Source organism: Styela clava, chromosome 5 (assembly GCF_964204865.1).
Source record: "Styela clava chromosome 5, kaStyClav1.hap1.2, whole genome shotgun sequence".
NCBI lineage: Eukaryota > Metazoa > Chordata > Ascidiacea > Stolidobranchia > Styelidae > Styela > Styela clava.
The window spans coordinates 16662912-16690421 of record NC_135254.1 but is presented as its reverse complement, the minus strand read 5'-3'; the positions used below and the strand labels follow the sequence as shown (position 1 = coordinate 16690421).

At 34.0% G+C, this 27510-nt stretch overlaps 2 protein-coding genes across 2 annotated transcripts in view; one reads left to right on the top strand and one right to left on the bottom strand.

Moving 5' to 3' along the window:
• LOC120344806 (macrophage mannose receptor 1-like) overlaps nucleotides 1-14308 on the top strand; it is a 37481-nt gene extending 23173 nt beyond the window's left edge. The window contains exons 26-42 of the mRNA XM_039414117.2: nucleotides 1191-1287; nucleotides 1551-1680; nucleotides 1900-2100; nucleotides 2561-2657; nucleotides 3278-3421; nucleotides 3517-3644; nucleotides 4291-4440; nucleotides 4811-5051; nucleotides 7165-7283; nucleotides 7826-7959; nucleotides 8563-8728; nucleotides 9379-9553; nucleotides 9757-9927; nucleotides 10506-10652; nucleotides 11646-11778; nucleotides 12767-12875; nucleotides 13490-14308. Of these exons, the coding sequence (XP_039270051.2) occupies nucleotides 1191-1287; nucleotides 1551-1680; nucleotides 1900-2100; nucleotides 2561-2657; nucleotides 3278-3421; nucleotides 3517-3644; nucleotides 4291-4440; nucleotides 4811-5051; nucleotides 7165-7283; nucleotides 7826-7959; nucleotides 8563-8728; nucleotides 9379-9553; nucleotides 9757-9927; nucleotides 10506-10652; nucleotides 11646-11778; nucleotides 12767-12875; nucleotides 13490-13507 (2360 nt within the window). The 3' untranslated portion in view covers nucleotides 13508-14308. The remainder of the gene's footprint in view (nucleotides 1-1190; nucleotides 1288-1550; nucleotides 1681-1899; nucleotides 2101-2560; nucleotides 2658-3277; nucleotides 3422-3516; nucleotides 3645-4290; nucleotides 4441-4810; nucleotides 5052-7164; nucleotides 7284-7825; nucleotides 7960-8562; nucleotides 8729-9378; nucleotides 9554-9756; nucleotides 9928-10505; nucleotides 10653-11645; nucleotides 11779-12766; nucleotides 12876-13489) is intronic.
• Nucleotides 14309-14355: 47 nt separating this feature from the next.
• LOC120344978 (uncharacterized) lies at nucleotides 14356-20985 on the bottom strand. The gene is made up of 6 exons (XM_039414330.2): nucleotides 20672-20985; nucleotides 16516-16649; nucleotides 16348-16421; nucleotides 15877-15945; nucleotides 15254-15331; nucleotides 14356-14912 (listed from the first exon to the last, which is right to left on the bottom strand). Exons 1-6 carry the CDS (start codon nucleotides 20804-20806, stop codon nucleotides 14776-14778), a joined length of 627 nt encoding a protein of 208 aa, XP_039270264.2. The 5' UTR covers nucleotides 20807-20985; the 3' UTR covers nucleotides 14356-14775.
• Between the last annotated feature and the right edge of the window lie 6525 nt (nucleotides 20986-27510).

The window sequence follows — 27510 nt, the reverse complement described above, 5'->3', positions numbered from 1 at the left end:
ATATTTGTTTGAACCAAATTCAATACTGTTTTGAAGGAGGGCGTTTTTCAGATCAAATAATGATAATCAGCTGGTAACTGTGAAATTTCTAACTTTACTACAACTTGAGACGTAACGAATCTCTCACTTGACCTTCCGCGAATGCGCATATTTCTGCTGCTCTGCACTGTCTTGTTCCCTATGGACAATAGCCGATGTGCAATGCAGGGCTGAAGAAACGGGGAAAATTCAAAATCGTCTCCGACTCTTGCTCGAGGAAAATTTGATTTCAATTTCAGCAAGCCGATAATTTAATCATTGTAAGACTTATGATAACACGAAATCTACACATGTTCGAAAAATAACTATATCACGAAATATTAACCAACTAAAAACAAGAAATCTTGTATCGTTAGTGCTCTGACATATCTGTGAGTATACGAACAACATTGTTCGCGTGTAGTAGTTGTTGTCTGTCATCATAGGAAATGATTAGCGTTCGAATATATTTTGCAGTTCATCGATAATTGCTTTTACTTATATAATTTTGATGTTATTATTCATCATGTCACAACCATATCTTATTATAATGAGTATGGGCCATTCATGGTGCGCCTTATATTTAATTTTTTATGTGTCATAACAAAATAAGTTCAGTGCTGCTAAAATTCTAAACGCAATCTTTGCGTTGCAGATCTATTGCAACTCCAAGTTTTTTTTTACATGGAAATAATCATTGTAAAAAATAAATTCAAATTTGAATGGGGATACATACAAGTTGGCCTAAATATTCCTAATACGATTTCAACAACAACGACTTTACTTTAATTACACGACTTTACAAGTAGTTAACTCGAGTTGCTTTTCCGTGCATGCAACCATTGATATTTCCCTTTTTTAGAAATATTTTCTTACAGGCGACCCCGAATTATTGTCAAACATGACTTTTTATAGCAATTTTAATTTGATTTGGTAGCTTAAAAACGTACAAATGTATACGTCTACGTGGAGTTAATGAATTTAACAAAAATGTGTTCAAAACCTTCAATAATAATCTTACAAATCGTCGTTCCCCAACGGCCGCCATTTATTATTAAATAAGTTTGCGGTTTTGAATTCAATTTTGCAAGATAACCGAGACAGAAAATTGGGTACTTTTTTACAAATGGATGATAAATTACTTTAATGTTTCAAATTGTTTTTTTTTCCAGGATCACCAGTAAGTTACACAAACTGGCGAGCCGGGGAACCAAGTGATCATAATGGGAGAGAAAACTGTGTCGAAAGTCAAATGCTGGAATATTCACAGTAAGTCACTTCTGATTAGCCTTTCGGCTTGTCGGTGTTGGATAGAACCCCAAACCCCAGGTCAAGTCGAGTCACAGGTCATCCAAGTCTCAAATCGAGTCAAAGTCATTTTCATATCACATACCGGTACAAGAGTACAAGAAATTTGCAACGAAGGATAAGTAGTTTGTCATACGGTGCCACAATACTTATATTGATAATGCTTCATATTTTACAATTTATGGATTTGGAAAATCATTAAATTATTTCTTCTTGCAAAATAGGTGGAATGATATTAATTGTGATGCACTTCGAAACTGGATTTGTAAGATCGGACTCCATAGAAATCCGGTACCACCACCAACGCTCCCTCCACCACAAGGAACTGAAGACGGAGGGTGTGGCGAAGGATGGGTTAGTACCGAGTCATTGCATACCCCGATAAACAGTAAGAGTATATAAATATGACAAATAGTTTAATCTTATAGTGGTTGATAAATATATCATGCTGCGAATAAATGCCAAACAGCAACTATAGACAAATAAAACTAAATCATACTGCGACCAAAAAAAAAATATCCTTCGATAACTTCTTGCGTTGCTTTAAATGTTACTTTTTACATCAATTTGCAGATTCACTATGTGACCAATTATGGATCTGAAAAATGTTACATGTTTGTCGCTGACGAGCAACAGTCGTGGTCGAGAGCAGAATCGAGATGCCGGGAACTTGGGGGCGGCCATCTAGTGGCAATACACGATCAAGATGAAAACACTATGGTATTCAGTAGAGCAGCACAAACAACTGCCGGATCATTGTGGATCGGATTACGAGTGAGTTGGAAAATTATATAGTATAGAGAGGAAAGCCGTTGAGCCGTTTTATTTATATGGCGAACCCTGACCTATATTTGGTTGTTAATTCAACTTGGATTTGAGAATGGTTTACCAGTTACCAGATTTGAAAGTTTACCATTTTCGAAAGTGAGACATGAGGAATTGATGATAATATATCATCTTTGTACTGAACCATTAGTTTCAGTCGTCAAGTGTGATGGACCGGGATTAAATGACTTGAACTATCAAAGAAAGCGATACTTCCAAAATTGTTTATTTTATTTTTATTTTTTAAGTAATATGATAAGAAATGCAATCGATCGAAGTATTGTCGGTGTAGAATTAGATTGAAAAATATCTTACATTAATATTATCGCCTCCCGTCCAAAATTATTCCATTCTTTATTATTTTATTGCAGTTAATTTTCTGATGACCAATTTCTTCATATTTTTACAGGACATTGGTGGAAGAAGTTTTTACTGGTCTGATGACTCATTATTGGATTATGTTAACTGGGGGCCTGGTGAACCAAACAATTATCTGAATAATGAAGGTATTCGAATATGTGATACATTGTGCGGAAGATTTTATAGAACCTATATGAACTAAAATAAAAGTTGCAACATAACAGGTCGTTACTGTTCTTGTAAACTTATAAGATTCGATAGCACTGACTACAGAAAATAACAGGTTGCAAAGCTTATTTTCCGTTCTAAATTATCGCTTTTCATAATGTGAATCTATTTAAAAAGGTGAAATAAAAAATATTTTGAGGGTATAGTGTAGCATTTACAATTCTATTATGAAGTAACTCGGTATACGAAAAGTCTCTTTATACTTATCTACAAACAGAAATTATATTATTAGTTTGAAAACAAGAGAGCCATCATGAGATATATGGACGCAAGGGTCAAATGACTATCAAAATCTTAGCAAACTAGAGCCAAATGTTAAAGGTATTACACTGAACGTGGTTTCAAGGTTTGCCTGTGAATTAAAACTAAAAACAGGAAAATAAATTTTGAAAATAAATAAATTAAAGAATTTCTAGGATATTTAAACCCGGTTCCGTTATTCTGAAAAAGACGTCTTTTTAAACAGCGCAACAAGTTGTCAAAAAAATTCCATATATTCACTTCGTGCCAAATAATTTTTTCTGTTTTCTCATTACAGATTGTGCTGACATTGCTGCAGATCGGGGTTTATGGAATGATGACAACTGTGGGCTGCGAAAATCATTCATTTGTGAGAAATGCATCGATTGTCAAGCTATAGAAGTTCCACCTACTGAAGCGCCTACAGGAGGATGTCCTGACGGTATGTTAATTTCTCATTTCGGATTTCTAACTTATCTATGTATGGATTCCTCATTCGTATCTTCCCTCTAATCTTGTAAATTCTCATACAACCAGGCTTTGCATTGTACGGTAATAAGTGCTATTATTCATCCCGTGACGTCACAAGAAAATTTCAGAATGCATCGGATACATGTCAGAGTATGTCTGCTGAACTGGCTGTTATTAACAATGAATATGAACAGGTAAGACCAAATCATGCTAACATATATACTCAATCATTGCTTTTCTGATAGTTGGGGAGCTTGGGCCATTTCAATGGCAGTAAAACTGTTTTTCTCTTTTCGATTCCAAATCCTACAGTGTCCAGACGGAAAGACCATCATTATTTCATGTTTCCGCACCATGGTGTGACTTTTAAAGATTTTCTGTTGCCAAATTTTCTATTACCAAGCGGATGTTCTTGTCGCTGCCTATATACTGGCCTATAGGCTAGAGCAATAATTTATGACAAAGAGCCAAAACTATAACGTCCCACGATGGAGAGCCTAACAGTCGTACCCCCAGAATGGTAGTACGAAACCAAAGGACTACATAATCCTTTACATTTACATGCATTAGTATTTTATACATTTTAAGCTAGTTATTTGAAGAGGTTTGCTATTTATTTGTATAGTGGTGTTTTTCAATTATTTTTGTTTTGATTGGTATTTGGTACACAATATTTTGTAATACAAGGCATTTTTGTGGTGCATCTGTGGGATCATGAATTGTGCTGCTTATATGTGTATATGTTATTTGGTATACTGTATAATATAGTATTGTACTTTAAAAGTTTTCCTAAAATTTTTGTCCCAATACCTATATAACTATGTTATTATTTTTATATAGGCCTTCCTTGCTAGTTATTTGTCTGGTATTACTTCAAACTGCTGGATTGGTTTTTATCACCGAAATACCGGATCATTTGTGTGGGTCGATCAATCTCCTGTAACATACGTTGCATGGGATGGTGGACAACCAGACAATTGGAATAATGAGGTCAGAATCGATTGATATAAATTTCACTTAACTATCTGAAGAAGTTTTTTAGACATTTTTATCTAGCTTAAAATGTCTCAATTCTATAATATTAACAAAGACCGAGAGCGCAAACATTATTAAACGGCAGAGGATTTTAGAATCAGTGGCAGAGGCACATTTTAGAATCTGTGAGTCAAACAAAACGTAGGTTTATATCGTACAAACTTTAAGTTGGAGGGTTTTGCCAAAAGACGTGGTATGTGTTCACTCACCTAAAAATATTAAATTTATTCACACACAAACAAGCACAGAGATTTTATAACAGTTGGCTAACTGAATATAGATTTTGTAAACGAGAGTTTATGTATTCCATTCACTATATTTTTAGGAAGGATGTGCTGAGATGTGGTTGGGTACACAATCTACTGGAAGATGGAATGACGCAGATTGCAATCAAGAAAAATCATTCGCTTGTTATGTACGTAGATCAGAAGACTATCCTTCAATTCCAACTCAACCCAATGACAATAACTGTCCGTCAAATTATTATTCATGGGGCCGAGGTTGCTATCTTCTCGTCGTAGAATCCAAAACATGGCAAGATGCTGACAAATATTGCCGTGATAAAGGTATATTAGAATCCTTTTTTACTTTACATGCATCAATATTTTAATCATTTGCATGTATAACAATAGTATCACATTTGGTACACCTGTACCAGACGTGTCCAACTTTATATGCTTACTCTAACTATTTGGGAGGGGGGTTGGGCAAAATTGGAAATTCCCGGTGTCGTCTGTAACAGTCACCACGATACGCGCTCGTTGAGAGAGCCACCTTTTTAGCGTATAACGGTATTTCTGTCGGTAAAAAATTCAATCCATGACAACCATGAGATTCTAAAATGCCCTTATATATTAATTTAATTGTGTCCAATGTCACTGCGACTTCTTACGTCAAAATAAATACATTAACTCGTTATCGCCGTTAGTAAAATCTCGATATATGATATAAAATCCCGTTTAGTACAATTTTATTTCATACGAAAAAAATACATATAAAGTATACCAGTAAATCCAATATGCAAATTTTTCGCCTCGAAATACACGCTGAACAGTCGTCGCGATTACGCACGTCACTTGTTAAAAGAGCCGCTTTTTCAACGAAAATGATTTTTCTCCTGTGCAAAGTCATCAATCCATGACCGATACGGGCATATTTAAAAGGTTTTGCTACATTAATTTAATTGTATTCAATTTAACCTGCGGTTGCGTCGACTAAACAAAAGCCACTCTAAAACACCACGGCAATGCGCGGACATAAAAATATAAATTTGTGGTAAACTGCATGATTATAGATTGTTTTGATCGTATTTTTGCTACTTTGCGAATTCGACAAATTTGAGATGTACTTATAACACTGACTCCGCTCAATTGCAATGCTGCTACTCCGATTATTTTTAAAGATAAAACCTTTTGAAAAATCAGTAAATCTGCTGTAAATTTTATAATTTATTTCAGTACAATAAAAATTGATTGAATAAAGTCGAGTTGTCAACCTTGTGATTAAACGAAAATGTTCTAAGGCAATTTTAAAGTAATGGATAAAAAGGGAAATTCCACCCATTATTAATCGTGTTTCGATTTTAGTGACGATATGTTTCTAAACGCCGACCAAACATAAAGTGTGCCGTAGCCACATGCAATTTTGCGATTTCCAATGCCTATAGAAATTCGTTTTAGACAGTGGCGGGCCTCAACAAAACATATATTGTTTACGGTTTTATTTTCAGTATTTTATATTGTCGCTTTTCAATCAAAAAATTTAAATCGCTGATTTACTCCTTCATTTTTCTTTAGAATCTCGCCGCCGATGAACGTATAATAATAATAATAATAATTCCGTGCGAGTACATAAATAAATCAAGAGATCTATGCTCAAATATATGGACACGTCACAAGGTGTCGCTCTTTTTTATTCTGACACAAAAAAATGAATCTCTGGAAGTCCACAGAAATTTTGGAAATAAGTTAAAGTAATAGCTTTCTGGCGTAAAAATCAATCTTCAACCCTGAAAATTTCAAAGCAATTGGTCCAGTTTTCAAAGAGAAAAGCGATTTTATGGTGACGAAGAAGAAGAATACCAACAAGAACAACAACATAATATTGAAACGATCGTTATGTACACTGACGTGTCTAATAATTATTATCGTTATCGTGGTACAAATTTGTGATTTAGAGAGAATAAACACCGATGTAAATGCGTTTACGGCCTAAATAACACGCCGTGCTGATGAAAACAATCGGCGATTTTAGCAAAATGCAATCGCACCCGTTATTAGCGTCTTTTTCAGTTTTCAAAAAAATTCAAAATGGGGGGGGGGGGGGTTCAAGTGTGGAAAAGGTGAACAAGTGTGACATACGGTACAGGTGTGGAATAAGTGAGACAAGTCGTACAAATACGGTACAAGTGTGGGGCGAGGGACAAGTAGTACAAATACGACACAGGTGTGTAATAATAACGAAGTCGTACGAATGCGGTACAATTGTGGGGTGAGTGGGACGTGAGGTACAAATACGATACGGGTATGGAATAAGTGGGACAAGTGGTACAAATACGGTACTCGTGCATGTGGGACAAATGGTACAAATACGATATATGTGTGAACTAAATGGGGCAATTTGGACGCTATATTTTCAGACACTTATATTTCTTGATCAATTTTTTTTTTCTCCTCCCAGGCAACAATTTGATGAGCATCGGCCACGTATACGAGAATGAATTAATTCATAGCTGGTTTTGGAAAGGACAACTATCATCAAATGACAAGTTATGGATAGGAATGTCGTATTCTGTTTCTGTAAGTTTTCTCAGTTCACATTCATTAATCTTTTTCACATCATTATTTTAAGCACACTCTGACACTATTTATTGATTTCTCCTGTTGGGTGTTTTTGAAGACTTATTAAAATCATTATTAAATTAAAATCAGTTTTGGACTACATTTTCTTGTTTGAACAAATGTTTTGCTTATCACTTAATTGCCTCACATTAACCCCTTTTGGAGGTTTAAAGCTACCCCAAGAGCGTTACACGATGATGTCAGAGGTTAAAGATTTGGGGTTTATCGCACCTAGAATACATTTGTACGTACCAGTGACCATTTGTACAAAGCCTTGTTCAGAGTGAAATCGCAAAAAAACTCATAAACAAACAGTTACAATTCAATTAAATTCTGAGGTATTCAGTTACTCTGGAATAACGTAATTTTAAATACTTTTGTCACACTGCAAATTCTAATGAAATGAAAATTGAAAACCTTGAGAAAATCATTTCACACGCTAAGACGAGTTATCAGAATTTGCAATTATTCTATAAGATTCAATTATTTTGTTCTGACAGGTAAATAACGACGACTCTGTCAATACGTCATTTTCCTGGACAGATGGATGGCCAGTCCAATATACAAACTGGGGACAAGGAGAACCAAACACAGCACAGACTGCTGGTAATCAAGGGTGTGTGTACATAAATAGGTAAGATGTGGTAAAACACCAGTTAAAATGAGAGCATTTTTTTTGTTTCGAGTCTTATGAACTTTTCTGAAGTTTTTTCTATACGCATGTAACACTAGTTACTCTCAGTCCAGAGGAAACGCAATCAATTCGGTAGAGATAATAAATCAAAGGTTTTTTAATCAGCGATGCCACCATATTTTTTTTTTAAATAGTGTACTCACTATTAATTAATTAATAGCAAACAATCGCTTTTAATTATTTTTTCTGAAGAAAATCTGGAAAATTGTATTAATGTGGCAAACGTGATGTAGGTGGTCTTAAGAATTAGAATACAAAACTATTATATGAATATGATGATTTTTCATATTTATTTTCACATTCCTATAAAAAAGTTACTGCTATTAATATAGTTATATTGGTGACAATATTAAATTGTATTCATACAAATATATTTTTTAATAATTGACTCGATTTTCAATTCAAATACTAGTTTGTTGGAGTTTTATTTTTGCTTCCGCATATCACGTCTTTTTTTCCATGAGCATATAAAAAAAAGCATCGAGCTAAAACGCAATTTCGTTATATTTCACGATTTAAACTATCTTATTATATTTCTTTCAGTAATGGCCAATGGAGTACGACAGGGGGTGGAACCACAACTTGTGACACGACGGCATCTTTTGTCTGTAAAATATCCCGTGATCCTATTCCAACAGAACCACCAATTCGAGAAGGAAATTGTGATCCAAATTACGCGGAATTCAATGAGTTCTGTTATTATATCAATGTAGGTTTTACTCATTTATAACATATAAGGTTAGACACAGCCTTTCTGAAAGGCTCTTTGTAAGGACGATAAATTTCAATATGTTTTTTTTTGTGTTTTTGAGCTACGCGATAGATATAAGCGGTAGACGTAATTAGGTATGAAAATATAGCTAATGTAAATGCAAAGTAATGGTGAAAGAATTTTTGTGAACGATGCATTTGTTAGTTTTGTTGTTTGAATCCCACATCTTTTACTGCCATTTGAATAGTTCAGATGGGATAAGACATTGTTCTCTAGCTAGATAAAGTTGAAAACGAAATAACTAATATTAATTTGTCCCTTTTATCAAGTCAGTTTTGAATTACGAATAGCAAGTAAGAAAACTTGTAAATAACTAACTGCGTAAATAAGCATAGAAATGACTATCCAATACAATTATTTAACATATATCATTTATTTATTTCGTTACTCAGTGTTAATTACGGTATTGCTATAAAAAAATGAATCATAACATCTTGAAAAAGTCGATCGAGATAAAATGATAAAAATTAATCTTTGTCACAATTAAATATCTACCACTTCATTTTTTTTCTGGTTTCAATATTATTAATTATTTGGAGCCATAATTTTTTTTCTCAGTACTTTATTTTTCAAATATTTGTCTTTAGCCTGGTATTACTGACGAAACCTCAAGATCATGGTTTGAAGCTCGACATGAATGTCAGGTGCATGGTGGTGAACTTGCATCGTTTCATTCTGATGATGAAGTCAGTGCTTTTATTGTTTCAATCGCTGGAGCTTCGTCACATAACCTATGGATTGGGTTATACAGCAATGGCTATGGTGAGAATTTGTCCAATAAAAGTGTTCTGGTGAACGATAACTGCTTAGAGCATGAGAAAATTAAATAACTTGGAGGATTTCGATCTTTTAGGTTTTATGTATTTGGGTAAATTTTATATTTAACTTTTGTAAAGGAGATTATAACGTTTGAAAACTCATGATCTATAGTATATACTGTGTTCTAATTTGCTCTTTTATTTCAGATGGTTGGGTCTGGTCCGATTCTACAGCAGTCGAATATACAAACTGGAATGACAATGAACCAAATGGACAAGGCAATGGAGAAGAATGTGTTGAAATGTATCCATGGAGTGGGGCATGGAATGATGTTAGCTGTTACGAACACAGAGGATATGTGTGTAAGAAACCAGCAGGTGATGGGAATATTTATTTTTTGCATTATTTGTACCGAAATACTTTTGTTGAACATTTCAGCTCAACTTTTATTTCTCATTCTATAGTACTTGGAGCTGTGGGAATAACTTTGACGTATACCAAAAAGCCTTTTTAGACAGATCAGAACGTTTGGTGAACTCAATGCTTTTGATTTTTCTTTTTTCCTTATCACCATGGAAAATTTGCAATTCCGACTCACGATTAGGGGATGTTTAAAAATATGACTTTTTATGTTAAAGCAAGACATAAAATGAACATTGCGAGTTTGTTTGGTTATATGTTGGATTTGGCTATTGTGACACAGCAGGTTATAAATCTGATGCCATCACCACACCAGGGGCGTAATAAATTGGTGCGTAAGCAATTGAGACCGGAAAAATTTCGGTTTTTCTAAAATAAAAACTTCCTACATATCAGTGGCTCTTTGTCCAGGGCGTTGTTCTGGGCAAAAAGAATTATTAATTTTTCTGATAAAATCACAGGTATTACTCTGTTCCTCATTTCCTGTAAATATTGCGTATTTAAATAGTGACAAAATGTAAAATGTTTCTTTAAGGATATACACGATGCTATGTACCATCTGCATATAGAATAGAATGTGGATACCAAGGAATATCAGAATCATTGTGTGTAACTCATCGTGGATGTTGTTTCGATCCTACTTATGTTACAGCGAATAATTCCGGCTGCTATTATGCAGAAAGTAAGTGCTTATAGATTATCAGATATAGATTAATAGTGTACCTCTCTGTGTCAGATAACGGTCACAAGATATATATATTGTAACACAAAAAAGGCTTAATAGGTCTATAAAATGATATTGAAGTATGATTAACAATAATAAATTTATATTTTCAAAATTTAATCCCTTGAATATAAAATTTTGTTTAACTCTCTCATGTGGTGAGATTCAGCGCAAACCCGTTTTTGTTTTTTGTCTCAGACGTTAGAAGACCGCAGCAAATGGTTAACGGGCACCGCCCTTGACTACTAGTGTTGTTATATATATTTGACGTTTCGAAAACTATGTATTAGATTTATGTAAAGCGTGTCATAATTATGTAGCTTACGTTGTGGCATACATACATTTTCGGAAATAAGGGAACCTGTTGTTTGTAAGTTCGATATAAAAAGAGAACCTGTTCTTAAAATTTTGAGTCCCAGCTTTGCTGTGTGATATTTAATATGTGGGATCCTTTTATTTATCAATATACTCAAATCTTTTCCTGTACTGAGATTTTGAAAGTGCAATAATAAGAAGACGTAAGGCTCATCGGAAGCCGAATCCACTCAAAAAATTTGGAAATTTTTTTGTTTTGAATGCTCAATCGTTCAGTAGCAAATGAATTGCAATGTAGTTTAAATTTTTGAATTTTAAATACAATAATCAAACCTGGTAAAAATGACGAACAAGTCGAGAGATAAGTACAACTGAGAATATTCAAATGCGTTATGATATCTTATACAAAAACAATCTTTTTTGATTATATTATGTGAATGTGCATATAATAAAACGCTGCCTTATAATAAATTAAGGTAGCGAATTGAATTTTCTTTCCAATGCATCGTAATTTGCATTGCAGAAAGTAAATGTGCTGTGATTTTGAAAATTTTTGGCCTCTGACCTAAGTTATACTTAATGTGCAATTGTATATGTACAACTTATGATAATCACCAACCAAAACGTTTATTTCAGATGAATTCCCATCTGGTTTTCCCCAACCACCTGAAGAAATTTCTGGCTTGTCAGGAGGTGCCATAGCAGGAATCGTTATTGGAGTAATAGTAGCTTTGGTTCTAGTGGGAGGAATTGTATACTACATGAAAGGGTAAAATTTAACAATATTTTTTTTTTATTAATGAATATTTATTTCGTTGCTAAATTTTCATTTCTAGTTTTAGTCGTTATCCACCAAATTGAAAATATAATTGAAACGCGAATTATTTATATTGTTCTGTGTGCAGCTATTGATTCAACGAATAAGGTATTTCTTGAAATGGTCCAAAATATTTATCGTTTCGATTTACAATTGGTATAGTTGGAAGCGATTTAAACTTTTGGTAAAACTAACTTAATTTTAATTCATAACATTCGAGCAATATTGAATATTTCCATTGTATTGTAGCATAGTCAATGGAATTCACCTTTACTCTAAAACTCATAGTTAAATTTTATTTTACAAATTCCAACTATAAACCGAAAAAAATATTCTATTCTGCCTAATCCAATGTCTCTCGTAAACTAATCAACGAGATGGGTTTAGGAATCCTTTACAGCAGGGATGTGCCATACTTAAATAAAGGAGGGCCAGATACAAATAACTGGGTGAAACCGCAGTCCGCACCTTTATTAAACATAGGCTTTCTGGTAGTCACGAAAATTTTGGTTATTGATCTTATGTCATGCGATGTTCGCTTCACACAAGCTAGCTGTTAGGGCATTGTAACGTCATAGGCCTAAAAAATAAACTGAAGGCTTTGCATCGCAACAGGATTGGAATTACTCGCACATACCAGATTAAACAAATTTAAAAACTCGTTTCGCGGGCCACATACAATACCAAATTGGCACTTCTCCACGGGCGCTCAATTTTTCCTTGTGGGCCGCATTTAGCCCACACGCCGCAGGTTGCACCGGCTTTACAGCATTGATTAATCCGTATACTTAGGTACCAAAATGTAATCCGTAATCCATATTTAATCACAGACAAATTGGTTTTACTTGTAAATCTTCCGTAACAATATAGAAATGTATATTTAGATTCTAAATATTTAATAATAAGCTGTTATACTATTTACTATTTTCGATTAAACCAGATCTGAAAAAAGTATGCCATCGATGCCAACATTCTCGACACCTTCATTTACATCTAAACCTAAAGCTCCTACTGAATCTCAGGGTTTTGATAATCCTCTTTCCCATAATGTAAGTTGACGTTTATTTTTTCAATTTTACTTTTCTAATCTTACTCAGTTGTAAGTGAAATGCAGCTATTTTTTTATTCAGTGAATCATTTAATGGTTAGTTCTGTCTTATAGGCGTGACGTGATGTTAACTAGCAGGATAATTGATTTAAATAATGTTATTGAAATTTTCTTTTATTACATCTTAAAACACGATAACGTGAAATCGCATGAAAATGTACTCTGGTTTGATTATTCTGAATGGAGTACTTAATATTCTTAACCCATTTTAACGTACGATAGGATATTTCATATTTGTTCCAGGAGAGACATAGGTCGATAAACTTGCTTATTAATTAAACATATGGCTAACAACGTTCTCTTGTCCCGTTACCAGTCCATGTCGAGTGTAGGAATGGTAAGCCTGTTATACGTTTCCAGATGCATGGACTTGTCATTACTTAACTACTGTGTGGTAGGTATTCTACACTCACTATTATACTTAGAGTAGCTTGACTTGTGTAAAAGGCTAATTGTATCAAAATTGCTTTGAATAGATTGATTCTAATTGATTGCTCGATTTCTTTTTCTACTCAATTCAATATAAAAACTAACTGTTAACATTATTTATTTCAGCCGGACTCCACAGCATAATAAATTTTTTGAAGAATTTTTGTACAAATCAATTTTTAGTTACAGATGAGCTCATATTATTTTGTATTATTTAATTGTAAAACAGCCAGTCTAGAATTATCTAAAATTAAAATTTTTGAAGACAGTTTTGTATTCCACCAATATCAGCAGATTCAATGAAACACGTTGTTTCATTTTTTTTTGTTTTCTTGCTTCTTCAACACTGAATTATTAATTTTTCTTTTTTTGCCAACCGGCCACCAATTTACGAACTAATGATATTCTATGCAATTCCACGTTTTTGTGCAATATTTATCTCTATTTGACCAAATCATACAATTGAAAAATATTAGTTATCATTACACATCTGATTTTGTTGTTAAATTACTTCGATAGGGCAATTATTATGGTTATATAAATTTCAAATTTTTCATTTTATTTATGCGAAAGATCACTTCTTATAATTAAATTTTTCTTCTTCTTCTCGAATTCGATGTTCTTCTATTCTTATTTTAATTTTTATCCATTTCATTACATTTTTAATTTCTGAAAAGTTGTTTTATAATTATCTAGGTGGTATAGTAAATTAAATCATGGATCGCAAGATTGTAAAATTCAAAAAAATAAATAAAAACTTAATGTGAATTATCGTGTTCAAAAAGTCAGATTTTTCGATCTTGTGCAAAATGTAAGAAACGTGATCAAAGCAACAAAGTATGCGCCGACTCTAACGTCAAAATCAACACTAAGACTAGTTCTTCGAATCGAGTGTTTTGGTTTACGATCATATTTCAATGGTCGTAATAAGAGCCGGCCTTGGGTCAGTTCAGCCCATATACGGTGGACATGGTACTTCCATGGGCCCCGCGCCAATTCCAGTTGATACATCGCTTTCCAAAAATTTTATTGACATCTGATGAAGGAAGCTGTTTATGCCTAAAACTGATCAAGTATTACTAAACGTCGAAAAGTCACCATTGATCTTGGCCTGTGTATGAAGCAGAATTTTGATGATATATTGCAGCGCTTCCCAAACTTTTTTTGTCCCGGAACTAGGGTTGCCAACTATGAAAAGTTTTATTAAAGGACATAGGACCATAGGAGAATAATATGTAGTAGTTGGTCCCCCAAAAAGCATATATATAATAGCTACATTAGAATGCGGTACTTCAATTATAAATAGATTAATTGCAATATAATGGTATAAGTTTCATAATCGCTAATATTGAGCGCACAATATAATTTTTGTGCTCCGCGTATAACCATGCTCCGATATCTTTTTGGTCCAATTATTTATTTGCATCAACTTGTTGGCAAGTATACGTGTCTGCATTTATTCTATATTTATCCAAAGCCAGTTGGAATTTATTAATTTGATGTTGAGTAGGCGTGGATGTAGGAAATAGCGTCCACACGATCCATTTATCTGAAAAATGAGCGATGGTCAAATGATGTTTGTGGCAATTAGGAGAGTTCGTGGCAATTAAGTAAGTCATTGGCGGTTAAGTAAGTCGTGGCAAATAAATAAGTTGGTGGAAATCAAGAAAGGCGGCGGCGATCAAGTTAACCACTGAAAAATTCGAAGCAATATCACAAGATCAACAACAACAAAGTAACAAATTAGCTATGCATGACAGAAGTAAGTAACAGAAGTAATACAGTAAGCAGTATTTTTATTTTTTGTATTGATGTGAATAATTCAGAATCTCCTGAACGATGTCAAAATTCAGGACAATGATTAAAATATAAATTTCTCGTCATACATACCAAAGACACACCATGCAAATATCAAGTAGTTTTTTCCGTCACTCAGAACAAGGGTAGAAGAATTCAACCTGGCATTGTCTACAGTAAGAAGTAAATTTATTAATTCGAAGTAGAACGCTTCTATTTGGAATATCTCAGCCTTGTAGTAAGCATATAGAATGTAACTAATACAGCATAGAACAATATTATTCGATGCAATTGCAGTAGTGTTGAACGTTTCAATTTTTATTAAGTTTTCTGGACGTTTATTGCCGACAATAGGATATCAGTTTATCAACACTAAATAAATTATGTTCCATGTTTTTTGTTGTTTGAATTGATCACGAGACAAAGTTTTATATAAAAATAGACGTTGATAAGATTATTTTTGAAAGAACTGAAATGCAAAAATATGCAAGCACATCGCTCTCATTTAATTACTGTTTTTAAATATTTTTATTATCAAATTTTTCTTTAATTTTATTTTAGTTTCTGGAGCTCTGGAAAAAAGTGGTTGTGCCAGTGGATCGAGATGAAAAAAGTTTGAAGAACACCCCAAATGGCCTACCCAATTTATTACCCTTAGGCGAGATGGTTGGGGTGGGGGTTTAACCTCTTGAGATATGTATTGAAAATTAATTCACCAAATCTGGCAGCAGTTTCGTTGGTTTTTCCATCAGGATACCGAGATTCAGCTTCAATTATCGCATCATCTTAAAATTACAATACAAAGTGAAATCAGAAATTTCAATTGCAAATCTGAGTAATCGAATTTGTAAATAATTGATCGCGCTCTGAGTGCATAATATAACTACCGGTAAATCAAGTGGAAATTATTGCTTTTACAATTAGAATCGGTACTCCAAAGTCTCTTTTAAAGCTTACGGAACAGTATTTATGAATATTATAACGGAAGCTGTTCTTCTCAACTTTCCGACTTGGCCTCACTTGGTATGATTTATACAAGTAACATCAACATTGTTCCATCGAGCATTTCAATAAGTAGTTTATGAAGACTTATAGGTTTATTTAGAGTTTAAGACTGGGCCGGGAAGGCAATCAACCTGTGCTTATTCTACAATAATATTATATCAGTTGGGTAAGGGTGTACTCACGATCATTTTTATCGACTGCGTAAACACCATTGTCTTGTCGAATGAAGTGAGCAGAAAAAACGATTGCGGTTGAACTAAATAAAATTTGCAAATGAAAGGAAAAAATATGAACACACCTAATTCAATACAAATGATTCCAATAACAGAGAAATTTAGGGAAAATATTACTTCTGATGATATTCTGTGATCATCATAGAGCCGCCGTATGATGTCGATGTAACATTTTCTATTTCGCAGCAAAGAACATTCTTTGACATCAAAACATCGTTTGTGTGTAGACCCAAATACCATGTCTTTGGCATCTAGAGTAAAACGAATAAATATTTATCACATATTTTACATGTGTTGTAGGTAGACGATGAGGGCGCTTTTATATTCGGCTATTTATATCTTCGTCTTACTACAGGGTGGTCCAAGATTGCGAGGTTGGAGGGCTGCAAAAACGTTTGACGAAGGTCTCGCGGGCCGCAGTTGGAGTAAACCGAAAAGTGATCAAAAAATCGCGAGTTTAGTTTCTTTAAATATATTAAAAATGAGAGCTTACTGTTCTAATCAGCATATTGTTATGTTGCATGGGTGGCGTTTTTATTTTCATTCTCAGAAAGATATATGAATCTTTTAAATATTTTAAAATTGCTTTCAGAGAAATAACGTGGTATTTCTGTATCTTTTCTCGTGTTTGGTTTTGTAATGTAGCTTCAAAATATATTCTTTCATGACAAATATTACTTGAAAGCACACTGTTTTATTGTTGTTGTGAGCAAGGAAATACGTTTTCTTTAAAATTCCTCTGTCACCTTTCTTTAAAGACTCAATTTATGATGAATTGCGTATTTGACTGATTTTGTAAATTGCAGCGTGAGCAAGCCTAGTGCTATCGTCAAAGAATAACCAAGTCAGTCTAAGTTGGGATTTCGGGATGTAAAAACTTGATTGCGCGGCGCCAAGTCAGATCAGCGTTTCGTCACTGCTTTCACATTGTCCACAATTGAAAATAGAGGATTGTTTTACTAAAATAAAGGCACAAAACATCTTTCTAAAGGACGAGTTGCATGTGAGGCTCTTTGTACCGATCACAGGACGTCATACACATATCGACAGCGTCTCGTATAGTTACAACATTGAAATACTGTGATTTTAACAAACATCATTCTCGACATTAAATTAAAAAAGGGGTTTGTTTAAATCTCGAGATCCAACCCAAATTGGAATAGCTCAAAAATGTTCTGCCATTAAATACAAATACGGGACAATGGTTTAGTTATTTAGTATACGCTAGAAATAAAATGGTTCTGCGGGCCGCATGCGGCTCGCGTGTCAGGGTGTGGACCACCCTGTGATAGTCAATTCCAGGTATCTCGAAAACCCTAAAAATGCGAAAAGAATACTAAGTTGAGACAAATAAAAGGGAATATTAAAACGGTCAGGTTCGTGAGTGATATGAATTAAAAGTCAGACTTCCTTTCACTTTTTTACCAGAAAGCTGCTATATCTTACCTACCCAAATACTGCCATGGTATGGTACACAATGATTGTGGCTAAACAGCTGTTACGTCACACAAAGACGGTTTTCGCTTTGCGCGTTATCGCGCCCTACAAGTAGGTTATGAAAAAGTAAAGTCAGTGTATTTTGGAGGTGATTTTCAGCTTTTCTACAACCAACTTATGCAATACCGCCTGGTTTCTTGGATTGGCCGGTTGTCTATAATTTATTTATACGTTTCTGAGATTACAAGACCCTCAGGACCCAAGGTATTTATGTAATGCTGCGCACCTGTCTGTTAACTCAGATTTTATTTTAAAAATTCCGAAACCCATAAAAATGGAGATTTAGTATGACATGCACATTTGTGCAATTATTTCGTCATAATGAATTATCATTGGTACCGCTGGACTATTGTGACGTCACAGCGGTAAAATAACCTCGGCGCAGTATTTTCGAGTTTTTGCATCTCGGATTCTAGCTTAACGCGTATTAATTTGAATTTATACTACAGTATAGGAAGACGTACATTTGTGATATTCACTGTCCGAGTCCAATTCACTTTGGTTGGCCTTTATATTGGGTGCATTGCTGTTTTATTCTTTATATATATTTAATCTTAGTCTTATTTCGGTGAGTGTGCAGAACGTGTTATATTGATGAAATGTATATGTTTAAACTTAAAAATAATGTAATTGAAACTGATTAGCTATTTTGAGGATTAGACATTAGATACTGAGAATTACATTCGTTTTTGAAATGTTCAGTTTTCAGGACTGGTGCATAAGGGGAAGTTGCAAAATTGCGTATGTCCCAAGTCATAGACACATTTCTGTCCAAGTCCCAGTGCGCCATTATGACGTCACTTAACTGCGTCATACAAATCAACTTAAATCTGGCTACGATCAAAAAATTGAACCATGGCAAATTATTGACTCTCAATGGCATAACAAAGTCATTAGAAAGTTTTTTACGTTTTTCTCAAAACTGCTAAAAATGACTTACACAATTCGGTTATTAGCGTGACGATTAAAGTTTCTTCGACGTCACCCTTCTGATAATTACATTAAGAAACAGACACTTTATATTAATTTGAAAGATTTCACTCGATTCTTAAATTCTTCACGCAAGTTTCAACTACTGTAGTTTTCCAATAAGATATTCTTTATAAACAGTGGTGGGATTCAGATTTTTTGTCAGTCGGTTCCCTCACAAAAGTTATATTTTTCAGCCGGTTCTGTTACAAACAGAACATTGACAGTAACCAGTAATGCCAACCGGTTCGTTGATATCATAAAATTCCGTGAAACGGTCTATAGAACCGGTGCGAACCGGCTGAATCCCACCACTGCTTATAAACCCACGCGAGATTATAAACTTTAAATAATTCGCCATAACGACTATATTTGTGTATATAGCAGTGTTTCCCAACCTTTTTTGGTCGCGGGCTATTTTCTCACTGGCGAAAACCTTTGCGGACTCAAGGTATGTTTATTGCAACCGTACTCTGTGTGAAGAAGCAATACAACCAAACACAACAGAATTTAAACAAATTTCAAAATCGGAAATTCGTCGTAATTACGCGTTCGTTAAAAGAGCCGACTTTTTTAGTGTATAATGGCCTTTTCAGTCGCACAATATTATTTCCATGACAACGACGAGAATTTAAAATGTCTTTCTATTATAATTTAATTGTGTTCATGGTACTTCGCGGTTGCGTCGACTTGGGACAATATGAGAGCATTGCTTCTTTAAAATGCCACGGCAATCTGCGAATATAATAATGTGAGAATATATTGCCCGATTATATTTAGTCTTGATACATATTTTTTGCGATCTTGCTAATTTGTTATCGCCGTTAGAAAAATCCTACAATCTGTTATAAAATTCCAGAAAGGACAACTTGATTTAGTACTTATTCAAAAATATATTTAAAGTACACTAGTAAATCAAAAATATATATTCATCGCCCTGCTTTATTAATATTAATTTAATTGTGATCCTTTCAATCTGCGGTTGTGTTGACGAAATAAAAGCAATACTTCTCAGAAAAAATTGTGACAATCCGTGGACACAAAAATGCGTGGCAAAGTGCCAGATTTTATTTTGTTTTGATTCGTATTTTTGTGAATTCAACAAATCTGATCTGTTCGTACAACACTTACGGCGCTCCAGTACTGTACGTACCAATGTGGAGGCAGTAAAGCAAAAAATCCAAAGGGAAAATGCCCTGGTACTATACGTACGGTAGCAACCGAAATTTTGCGATTTGCAATGTCTAAAAAAGCTATTTTAATCGGTCACGGAACATCATGAAACAAAACTTATGGTGTTCTCCGTTTTATTTTTAGTATTTTGTATTGCCGCTTTCCAATTTAGAAAATTTGGGTTGCACCAACCAGAAATTTTCTTTATTCCACGTTGTTCAAACTCGCGAGGAACACCACTTAGGTATTTGTCGAAAATCCGCAAGTGAGTTGTGAAATCCAATCGTTTGATTTAGCGACGCGCAAGTGACCTGTCGCGTCATCTGTTATAAAATTTTCGAATAGTAAATTGCTATTCTAATAGTTGAATATACGCTCAGCCCTACTCAGTAACCAGTAACTATTGACTCGATTAATGTTATGTGAATAAAATTGCTTTTTGTGTTTTATCTAAATTCTAACGTAAATCGTGACTTGGCTGATAGTTAAGTTTCGCGAATACGTTTGCGGCCCGCAGTGAATTACTGGCTCGTTGCGGATTTATTCAAACGCACCGCGGACTCATTCGAGATCGCGGAGTCGGGTTGGGAAACACTGGTTTATAGTCTTTAACACTGACTTTCTAGTTTTTTACCTCTTTCCAATTGATGTCCTCATTTATTTTCGGAATTCTGCATGACGCCTTTCCTGCAATTTGTCTCGCACAAATTGAAATTACAACCATCATGAAAAAGGTGCTGGTTTTCGAATTCCACCAAAACAACGCCATATTTATAGGATACAACAGATATATATATTTAAATGCTTTTATTCTATAAAGTGGATATATATGACTAAATGCGTTGCTCTACTGTCTACTCTACTTGAATATACTCCCTGAAAATATTGCGGCCGTACACACTACGAAGTACATCTAACAACTGTGCCTAAAGTGCACATACTGGTCCCCCTATACAAAAAGAATAATGTTCGTTATGCCATCTATCCTAACTGATGTCTATACACGTTCGGTAATGAGGCAATGCAGTATCAGATCATTCAGAAAAAGCTAAATGTCATATCCCGCTGTCATTAAAGTAATCAAAACGTCATATCATATTTCAGATTTATATTTGGCGATTACTGCGAACGAATATAAAGTATAGCATTGACACACTTTACCAAGCTTCTTTTTAGGCTTAACTTCTGTAATTTAATCTGTTCTATAAACTTCTATAAAGTGGATTGACTGTATATGAGCCACTCTGGAGACTCCAGCTTGTGCAATAAATCCTTGCTTGAATATTGTTCAAAAATCATAACGTAAAAACAGGCCATTAGAATGTTGACTAGATTATATTACTCGAATAGGTCAAACACGAGTTACAATATTATAAGTTATTGGAGGTAAAGATCACAAATGCGTCCAGTAATAACATTGCGGCCATGCCACATTTAAATCGAACAAAATTTGAGTTATTTTTGTTGTAAATTTTTCGTCTTACAATTTTTTACACCGGTAAGGTAGCACAAGAACCAAATGTTAGGACTAGGAATGACACCCTCGCGAAATGAATCATAAGATACGAGGAATCGAATTGATATACGAGTAAATTTCACGTGCAATTTACATCACACCTAGCGTTTTTCGTTTATACTTAATCATTCGGCATTGCATTGGAAATTTGGTATAACATACAGCAATGATTGCGACACAATGTTTCATAAGAATGTTTTAGTCTGAATTTTGATTGTTGGAATCATTCTCCGACAAGCTGTCGTTAAGTGATAGACTTATGTAAAGAAATGTCCAGTCGGTGCCTTTCTCGTATGGGAGTTCATTAAAACATTGTTGCTATATCGATAATGTGTTTAGAGCACCTTCTTCATGAGCGAAGGTATGAAATTTATCCTTCAAATTACTAATCAACTGACAAAAAAATATTTTTGTATCAACCTTTCTCTCTGTTTCTCAAAACCGGTCTACTACTACCAAGAATTATGGCATGCATGGAAACAATCAAAATAATCAAACAGTTCACATATAAAATTAGAACTTTTAGTGTCTTGCTAATGGTGATGGTACCGTACTGAATAAAAAAAAAAAATGCTGACATTGGTTCAGCCATTGCAGTAGAACGTTTTTGTTAACGCGAATAAAGAAGTATAATATATTCTGGAGCAACATCTTTTCAAAGTGCCTGACAGAAACTTATGATCGATTACAATGCTATAAATGAATATATCGTTCAAATTGCATATATTCAAATTTGTGCCACATTCAATGATTTGTCTCATTTGGTTATTTGTCAAAATGGCTGGAATAGACCCAATTAAATTAAATGTTACATTGAGCAAGTCTGTCACACGCACACTTTCGGTGTTGTATGTTGATTCACCGATTATTGATTCCGCTAGTGATTTGTGCCGGACTATCTGGCAAAATCCATTCCAAGTTGTTATACTAAGTTACTGTTTTAATCTGTGTCAACCCAGTAAAATAATCAAGAATAATATGAATTTTTAATAAATCTCGTTTAAATAATGTTTGAACTTATTTTAGATTGATTGCATGTTTGATGACTAATCGGGAACTTAATGATGATGAATGAGCTATTTACATAATAGTTCCCATTAGTTTGGTTAGTTTTTAGAAAGAGAGAAGGAATTATTAAATATGAAGCTACTGTAGGATTTTATTAGCTATAATCTAGTTAGTATTCTTGAGCCATAAATAACAAAGCAAATCCGACTTAATTCGCAGTGCATGAGGATCGAAAGTGAAAATTTGCGCCAGCGTGAGCCTGCTTCTTCGGTATTTACACAAGGATATTTTGATATATTTGCTCGGTAGACGCTTATAATGCATGTCTCTGTTTCTTGCAGCTTTGCTTTATGAAGCATATGGTTTGGTGTCGTTGCACAAAATTGAATTAATTGTTAATAACTTGAATCTAAATATTTTGACTTACGAACCAGACCCTTCTTTTACAAATATTATTATCCTATGATACAGCGGGAATTTCGAATTTACCGCAGTATGTCAACGATATACAAATTTTACAGGATATGGTGTGGCATCTGATTCCCTCTACCATAAATATAACGTATATTGAGCATCGTATTTTTCGCCATTTTCAGTTAAACAATTTTGAATTTCAAACATCAGACCGTCTTCGTGCAATCAATTTTTTTTAAAATGTTGGCTTTTCATTTTGTATACTTATATAATCAGGTCCCAGAGTGTAATAAATAAATGTTTCTGTTTAAACTATAAAAATATTTTTGTTGTTTATCTTCAATGAAATTTAAAAATATATATGTAATAAACAGGACGCTTATTCAATTAGAAAACTTGAGCTTTTCAATGAAATACCTTCCATCAAGATGAAGTTGTTGGGCATTATTTTATTAGTCAACGAATTTCCCCGTTCAAAATTTAAAAAAAACTACAGCAGTGACAGTGACCAAGCTGTCTTGACGTGACGTGAAAGAATGAATTTCGTCCTAACTGATATTCACAGAAAATCAATAGCTTGTTAATTGGAGCCCGAGCTCATATATATAGGTCTTTTCGCCATTCATAAAATATTTTTTATTACTTGTTAATCCATGTTATTGCAACTTGTGTTCTTATTTTTTTGAGATTTCTTGATTTTAAATGATTTGATTTTTCTAAATAAAACAAAAAATTGTCGGTTTTTGATTGCACACCAAAAACGAAATTATGCATAGGACCAAAAAAAGAGAAAGCAGAAAATCCGAAGTTGATCATCATATTCGGAGACATCTATTCTAACTGAGTTCGTAACGATTACAGCCGCAAAATTTCTAATTCTTTCACAATCTGGTATTCATATCACGTCTTCTTCCTAAGCATCCTGATGTTTGGAATCGATTATGTACTCTACGACATCCCTAATTGTAACTTGTAAGTAGTAAAATGAACGATAAGATAAAGCTCGCTAATCGCACTTCATAGCTCACGAGCTTTGTTATAAGGAAGGAATTGGACACACATACATAGACAAGGGAAATCCTAGCAATAAACTGGTGAACTGGTGAATATTGGCCTGATCATTTTTACGTTTGAAATACTCTCGAAGGCAAATAAAAATATCACTTGCGAATACACCTCTTACAACTTCGAAAACTGAATTTATTTTGATATGACGGGTTGCCAAATAGTACATCAAAACAAAAGTATAATATATAGCAGTTCATAAGAATCGGATAGCTATAATCCATAGCCCATATATTGGACAATTCCAGTCCATATGGTATTTTTTTCATATTTTTGGCAATTCCTGATGGTAGAGTCATAGCTACCAATCGATATATAAAAAGAATCCAGCTAGTTACATATTCTGCCGAAAGTGACTTTCAATATAGGGCCAGCGTTTCACACGGATAAAGGCAGAATAAATTGCACTTCAACATTAAATAAAATTGACATCACATACATTGGATTTCAAAACATATGTCATTATAAAATATATTTTTAACGTTGTAAACTAGTACAATATAGAAATTCAGGCAACAAATCGTTGCAAAATTATGTTAATGAATGGTAACTGACAAAAATTGTGGATTTGTCACATAATACTACTTCACATGTAAGCACATTTGGGATTGTTGAAATATGTTACTCCTGAGAGATATGTTTTTATCTGAGTTTTATGTTTATCTGAGTCTTATAAAACACCAATGTCTTTGTATTCGAAAGCCCGTGATTATATCGTTCAGCTACTATTACAAAATTTATGAACTGAACAAAGATTTTCGGTGCTACACTGTCGCGTTAAAGCCATTTTAATGACGTTAAGACGAAGAAATTGATAAAACTTGGCTTTAAGAATGCACGCTAATACCTTGGTATTACTCATCGAACGGGTTGACTCAAGATTCTATCAATATTAAAAAGACTGTTTCACAAAAGGTGTCAAGCGTAATTTTAATCTCTTCATATGACTACATAGGCAACTATGTAGAAACGAGAGAGCACTGCTCAAATACACAGGCACGAAAGCAAAACCAAGTAGTTTCAAATATTTTACAGTACCGGTAGTCTTTCTCACCGAAAAATTCCCATCAGTTCGCTAAAATGCGACCGATGTGTAATCACTCGCACTTCTAATACCGCTTTCAACTACACTGGTCCGGGAAAATGTGTTTTGTTTCATAACAACAACATGGACCTACGCCAGTTATCAGCACCATTGAGTAACAAGAAAGCAATACTCAAATATATGGATACGAAAGCCAAAACGAAATTTACGGTAAAAAAACTTCCGACTTTCGCGTAGCACGAGATCCGATGATTCAGATTCAGATTCAGATATTTATTTCCGTCATGCATGAAATATTACATTATTAAAACAAAGAACACAAAAATAATTCTATTGGAAAAAAAAATAACACAATATTTCGATTGCAATTGACGAGGAGTCGCGAATAAACTATAAAGTCGTCGTGTCAGCGACACTGTAGCGAATGTGCATTGTGTAACTATGGATTATAATGTATTTAACCCTTTCATTTTAATAGTGTGTTCCATTTCACTATGGATTATAATGTATTTAACCCTTTCATTTTAATAGTGTGTTCCATTTCACACAAGGTCATTTTGTTGTCGCAACACTGATTACTGATTACATGTACTTCCTTTCTCGTATCGACCAATTTGATGACGTATCTTTCCGGCTTGCCGAGAGGGCTGCATAATATTGTGTTTAGATTCACTTCTGTTTTACTGCGTTAATTGTGATGTGTTTAGATTCACTTCTGTTTTACTGCGTTAAGTGTGATGTGTTTTGATTCACTCCTGATTTACTGTGTTAAGAGTTAAGTGTGTTTCAATTTTATCTGTTTTCGGAATTTGGATTGTGCATCTTCCTATAATATACAACAACGATTAGGATCAACACTGTGTGCTTATTCTCGTCTGAAGGAGTCCAGATTGGAGTCACATTCCATAACGCGTGTCAAAACAATAACGCGGGAATCGAACTTAAAAAAATATAGGGTGATAGTCTTTATCCCATCATCAGCATCTCATCTCTTTCTCCCTATAACACCAATGGAATTCGGTCACTTAAAATCATATAGGAGTATTGGTAAACTGCAACAACAGTAAACAAAATCAACTTAATGGGATACTATTGAATTAAATCCTGGTAATTCAAAACCAATCTCATGTGAAACAAGAGAGCAGTGGTAAAATATATCGGCACGGAGGCCAAAACGAAGTAGTGTGGGTATGCAATCTATCACAGTGGACTACCGGTATTGCACTCTTCTTGATTTCGCCTGACCACCTGATTGTGAACGCGGAACCGCCACAAGATGCAAAATTTTGAATTTTAGTGACGTAATCGCACACAAAAGCAATTTTTTTTATAAAAACAAGAATAAAAATACAAAATGACAAAACGATCCATAGGTCCACTTTTGTGTGTAACAATGAACAGCATAAAAAAATTTTAGCAGGAATTTTCATGAAGAATATTGTAACCAGAGCAGAAATTTTCGTATCTCTATTAATATTAATAAAAGTTCGTTTTTGGGAAAAATATTACAGACAGGTATTTTCGTATGGAATTCTTTTCGTATGGAAATTTAGCTATTCTATTATTAGTCAAGGTTTTCCACGGAATTATTGTCATGGTCTTGTTTGAAATTGTGTGTTATGTAACTGTTTTCTATGACTGAATTTTATTAAAGTAAGCCCTTTAATACCAATCATTGGACAGAAACAAATTGGCTTAACATCCTATTTGAGTATTTGACATCTGTGATGGAAATCACCGTTAAAACACCTAATTACTACATTGATGAATAACTGCTGCTGTTGTCACTGGTCATTTATTAATCGCCTTAAAGGTGGAAAATCTCACGGTTTCGTATTCATTAATATTCAAATACAAACAACCTCAAATATATGGACACGAAAGTCAAAACGACGTAGTACGTAGCAGATGCAATCTGTCACAGTAGTCGATCGATACCAACCGTCACGATGTCACAAAAACGCGTTCCCATGAACAAAAATAAAATTTAAGATGAGACATCAGATTTCATAGGAAATTTAGAAACAAATAAAGATAATAAATAGCCTTTTAGAAAAAAATACAGTCTTTCAAAGTAATTGGTCCTGTACTAAACGAGAAAAGCGATTTTTTCATACGGTAACAACAAGAATGATAATGAAAAAAGAGCAACAACATAATGACAAAACGTTCCATACGGATACTTCGAGATTAAAAAGGAAAATGTGCAATATGCTTAAATATTCAATTATTTTTACAGAATTCAGAACAGATTCTTTCCAAATGAGTCATACATATCTTTCTAAACGATTTAGACTAGTGGTTCTCAACCCTTTTTTAGTGTCGGAGCCAAATTTTAAACCTTAAAGTTGTAAGGAGCCGCAAAAAAACAAAACTTAAGTATGTACAGTATTTTAAAATACCAACATCAACAAAACTCGTTGTA

Bases quoted from the DNA above. Each gene is read 5' to 3' on its own strand.
- LOC120344978 (XM_039414330.2), bottom strand. From the start codon at position 20,806: ATGGCGTTGTTTTGGTGGAATTCGAAAACCAGCACCTTTTTCATGATG. The intron at 16,650-20,671 runs GTAAAAAACTAG...GTTTTACTCTAG, and splicing joins AGGACATCAATTGGAAAGAG to ATGCCAAAGACATGGTATTT. The intron at 16,422-16,515 runs GTAATATTTTCC...AATTTTATTTAG, and splicing joins ATCACAGAATATCATCAGAA to TTCAACCGCAATCGTTTTTT.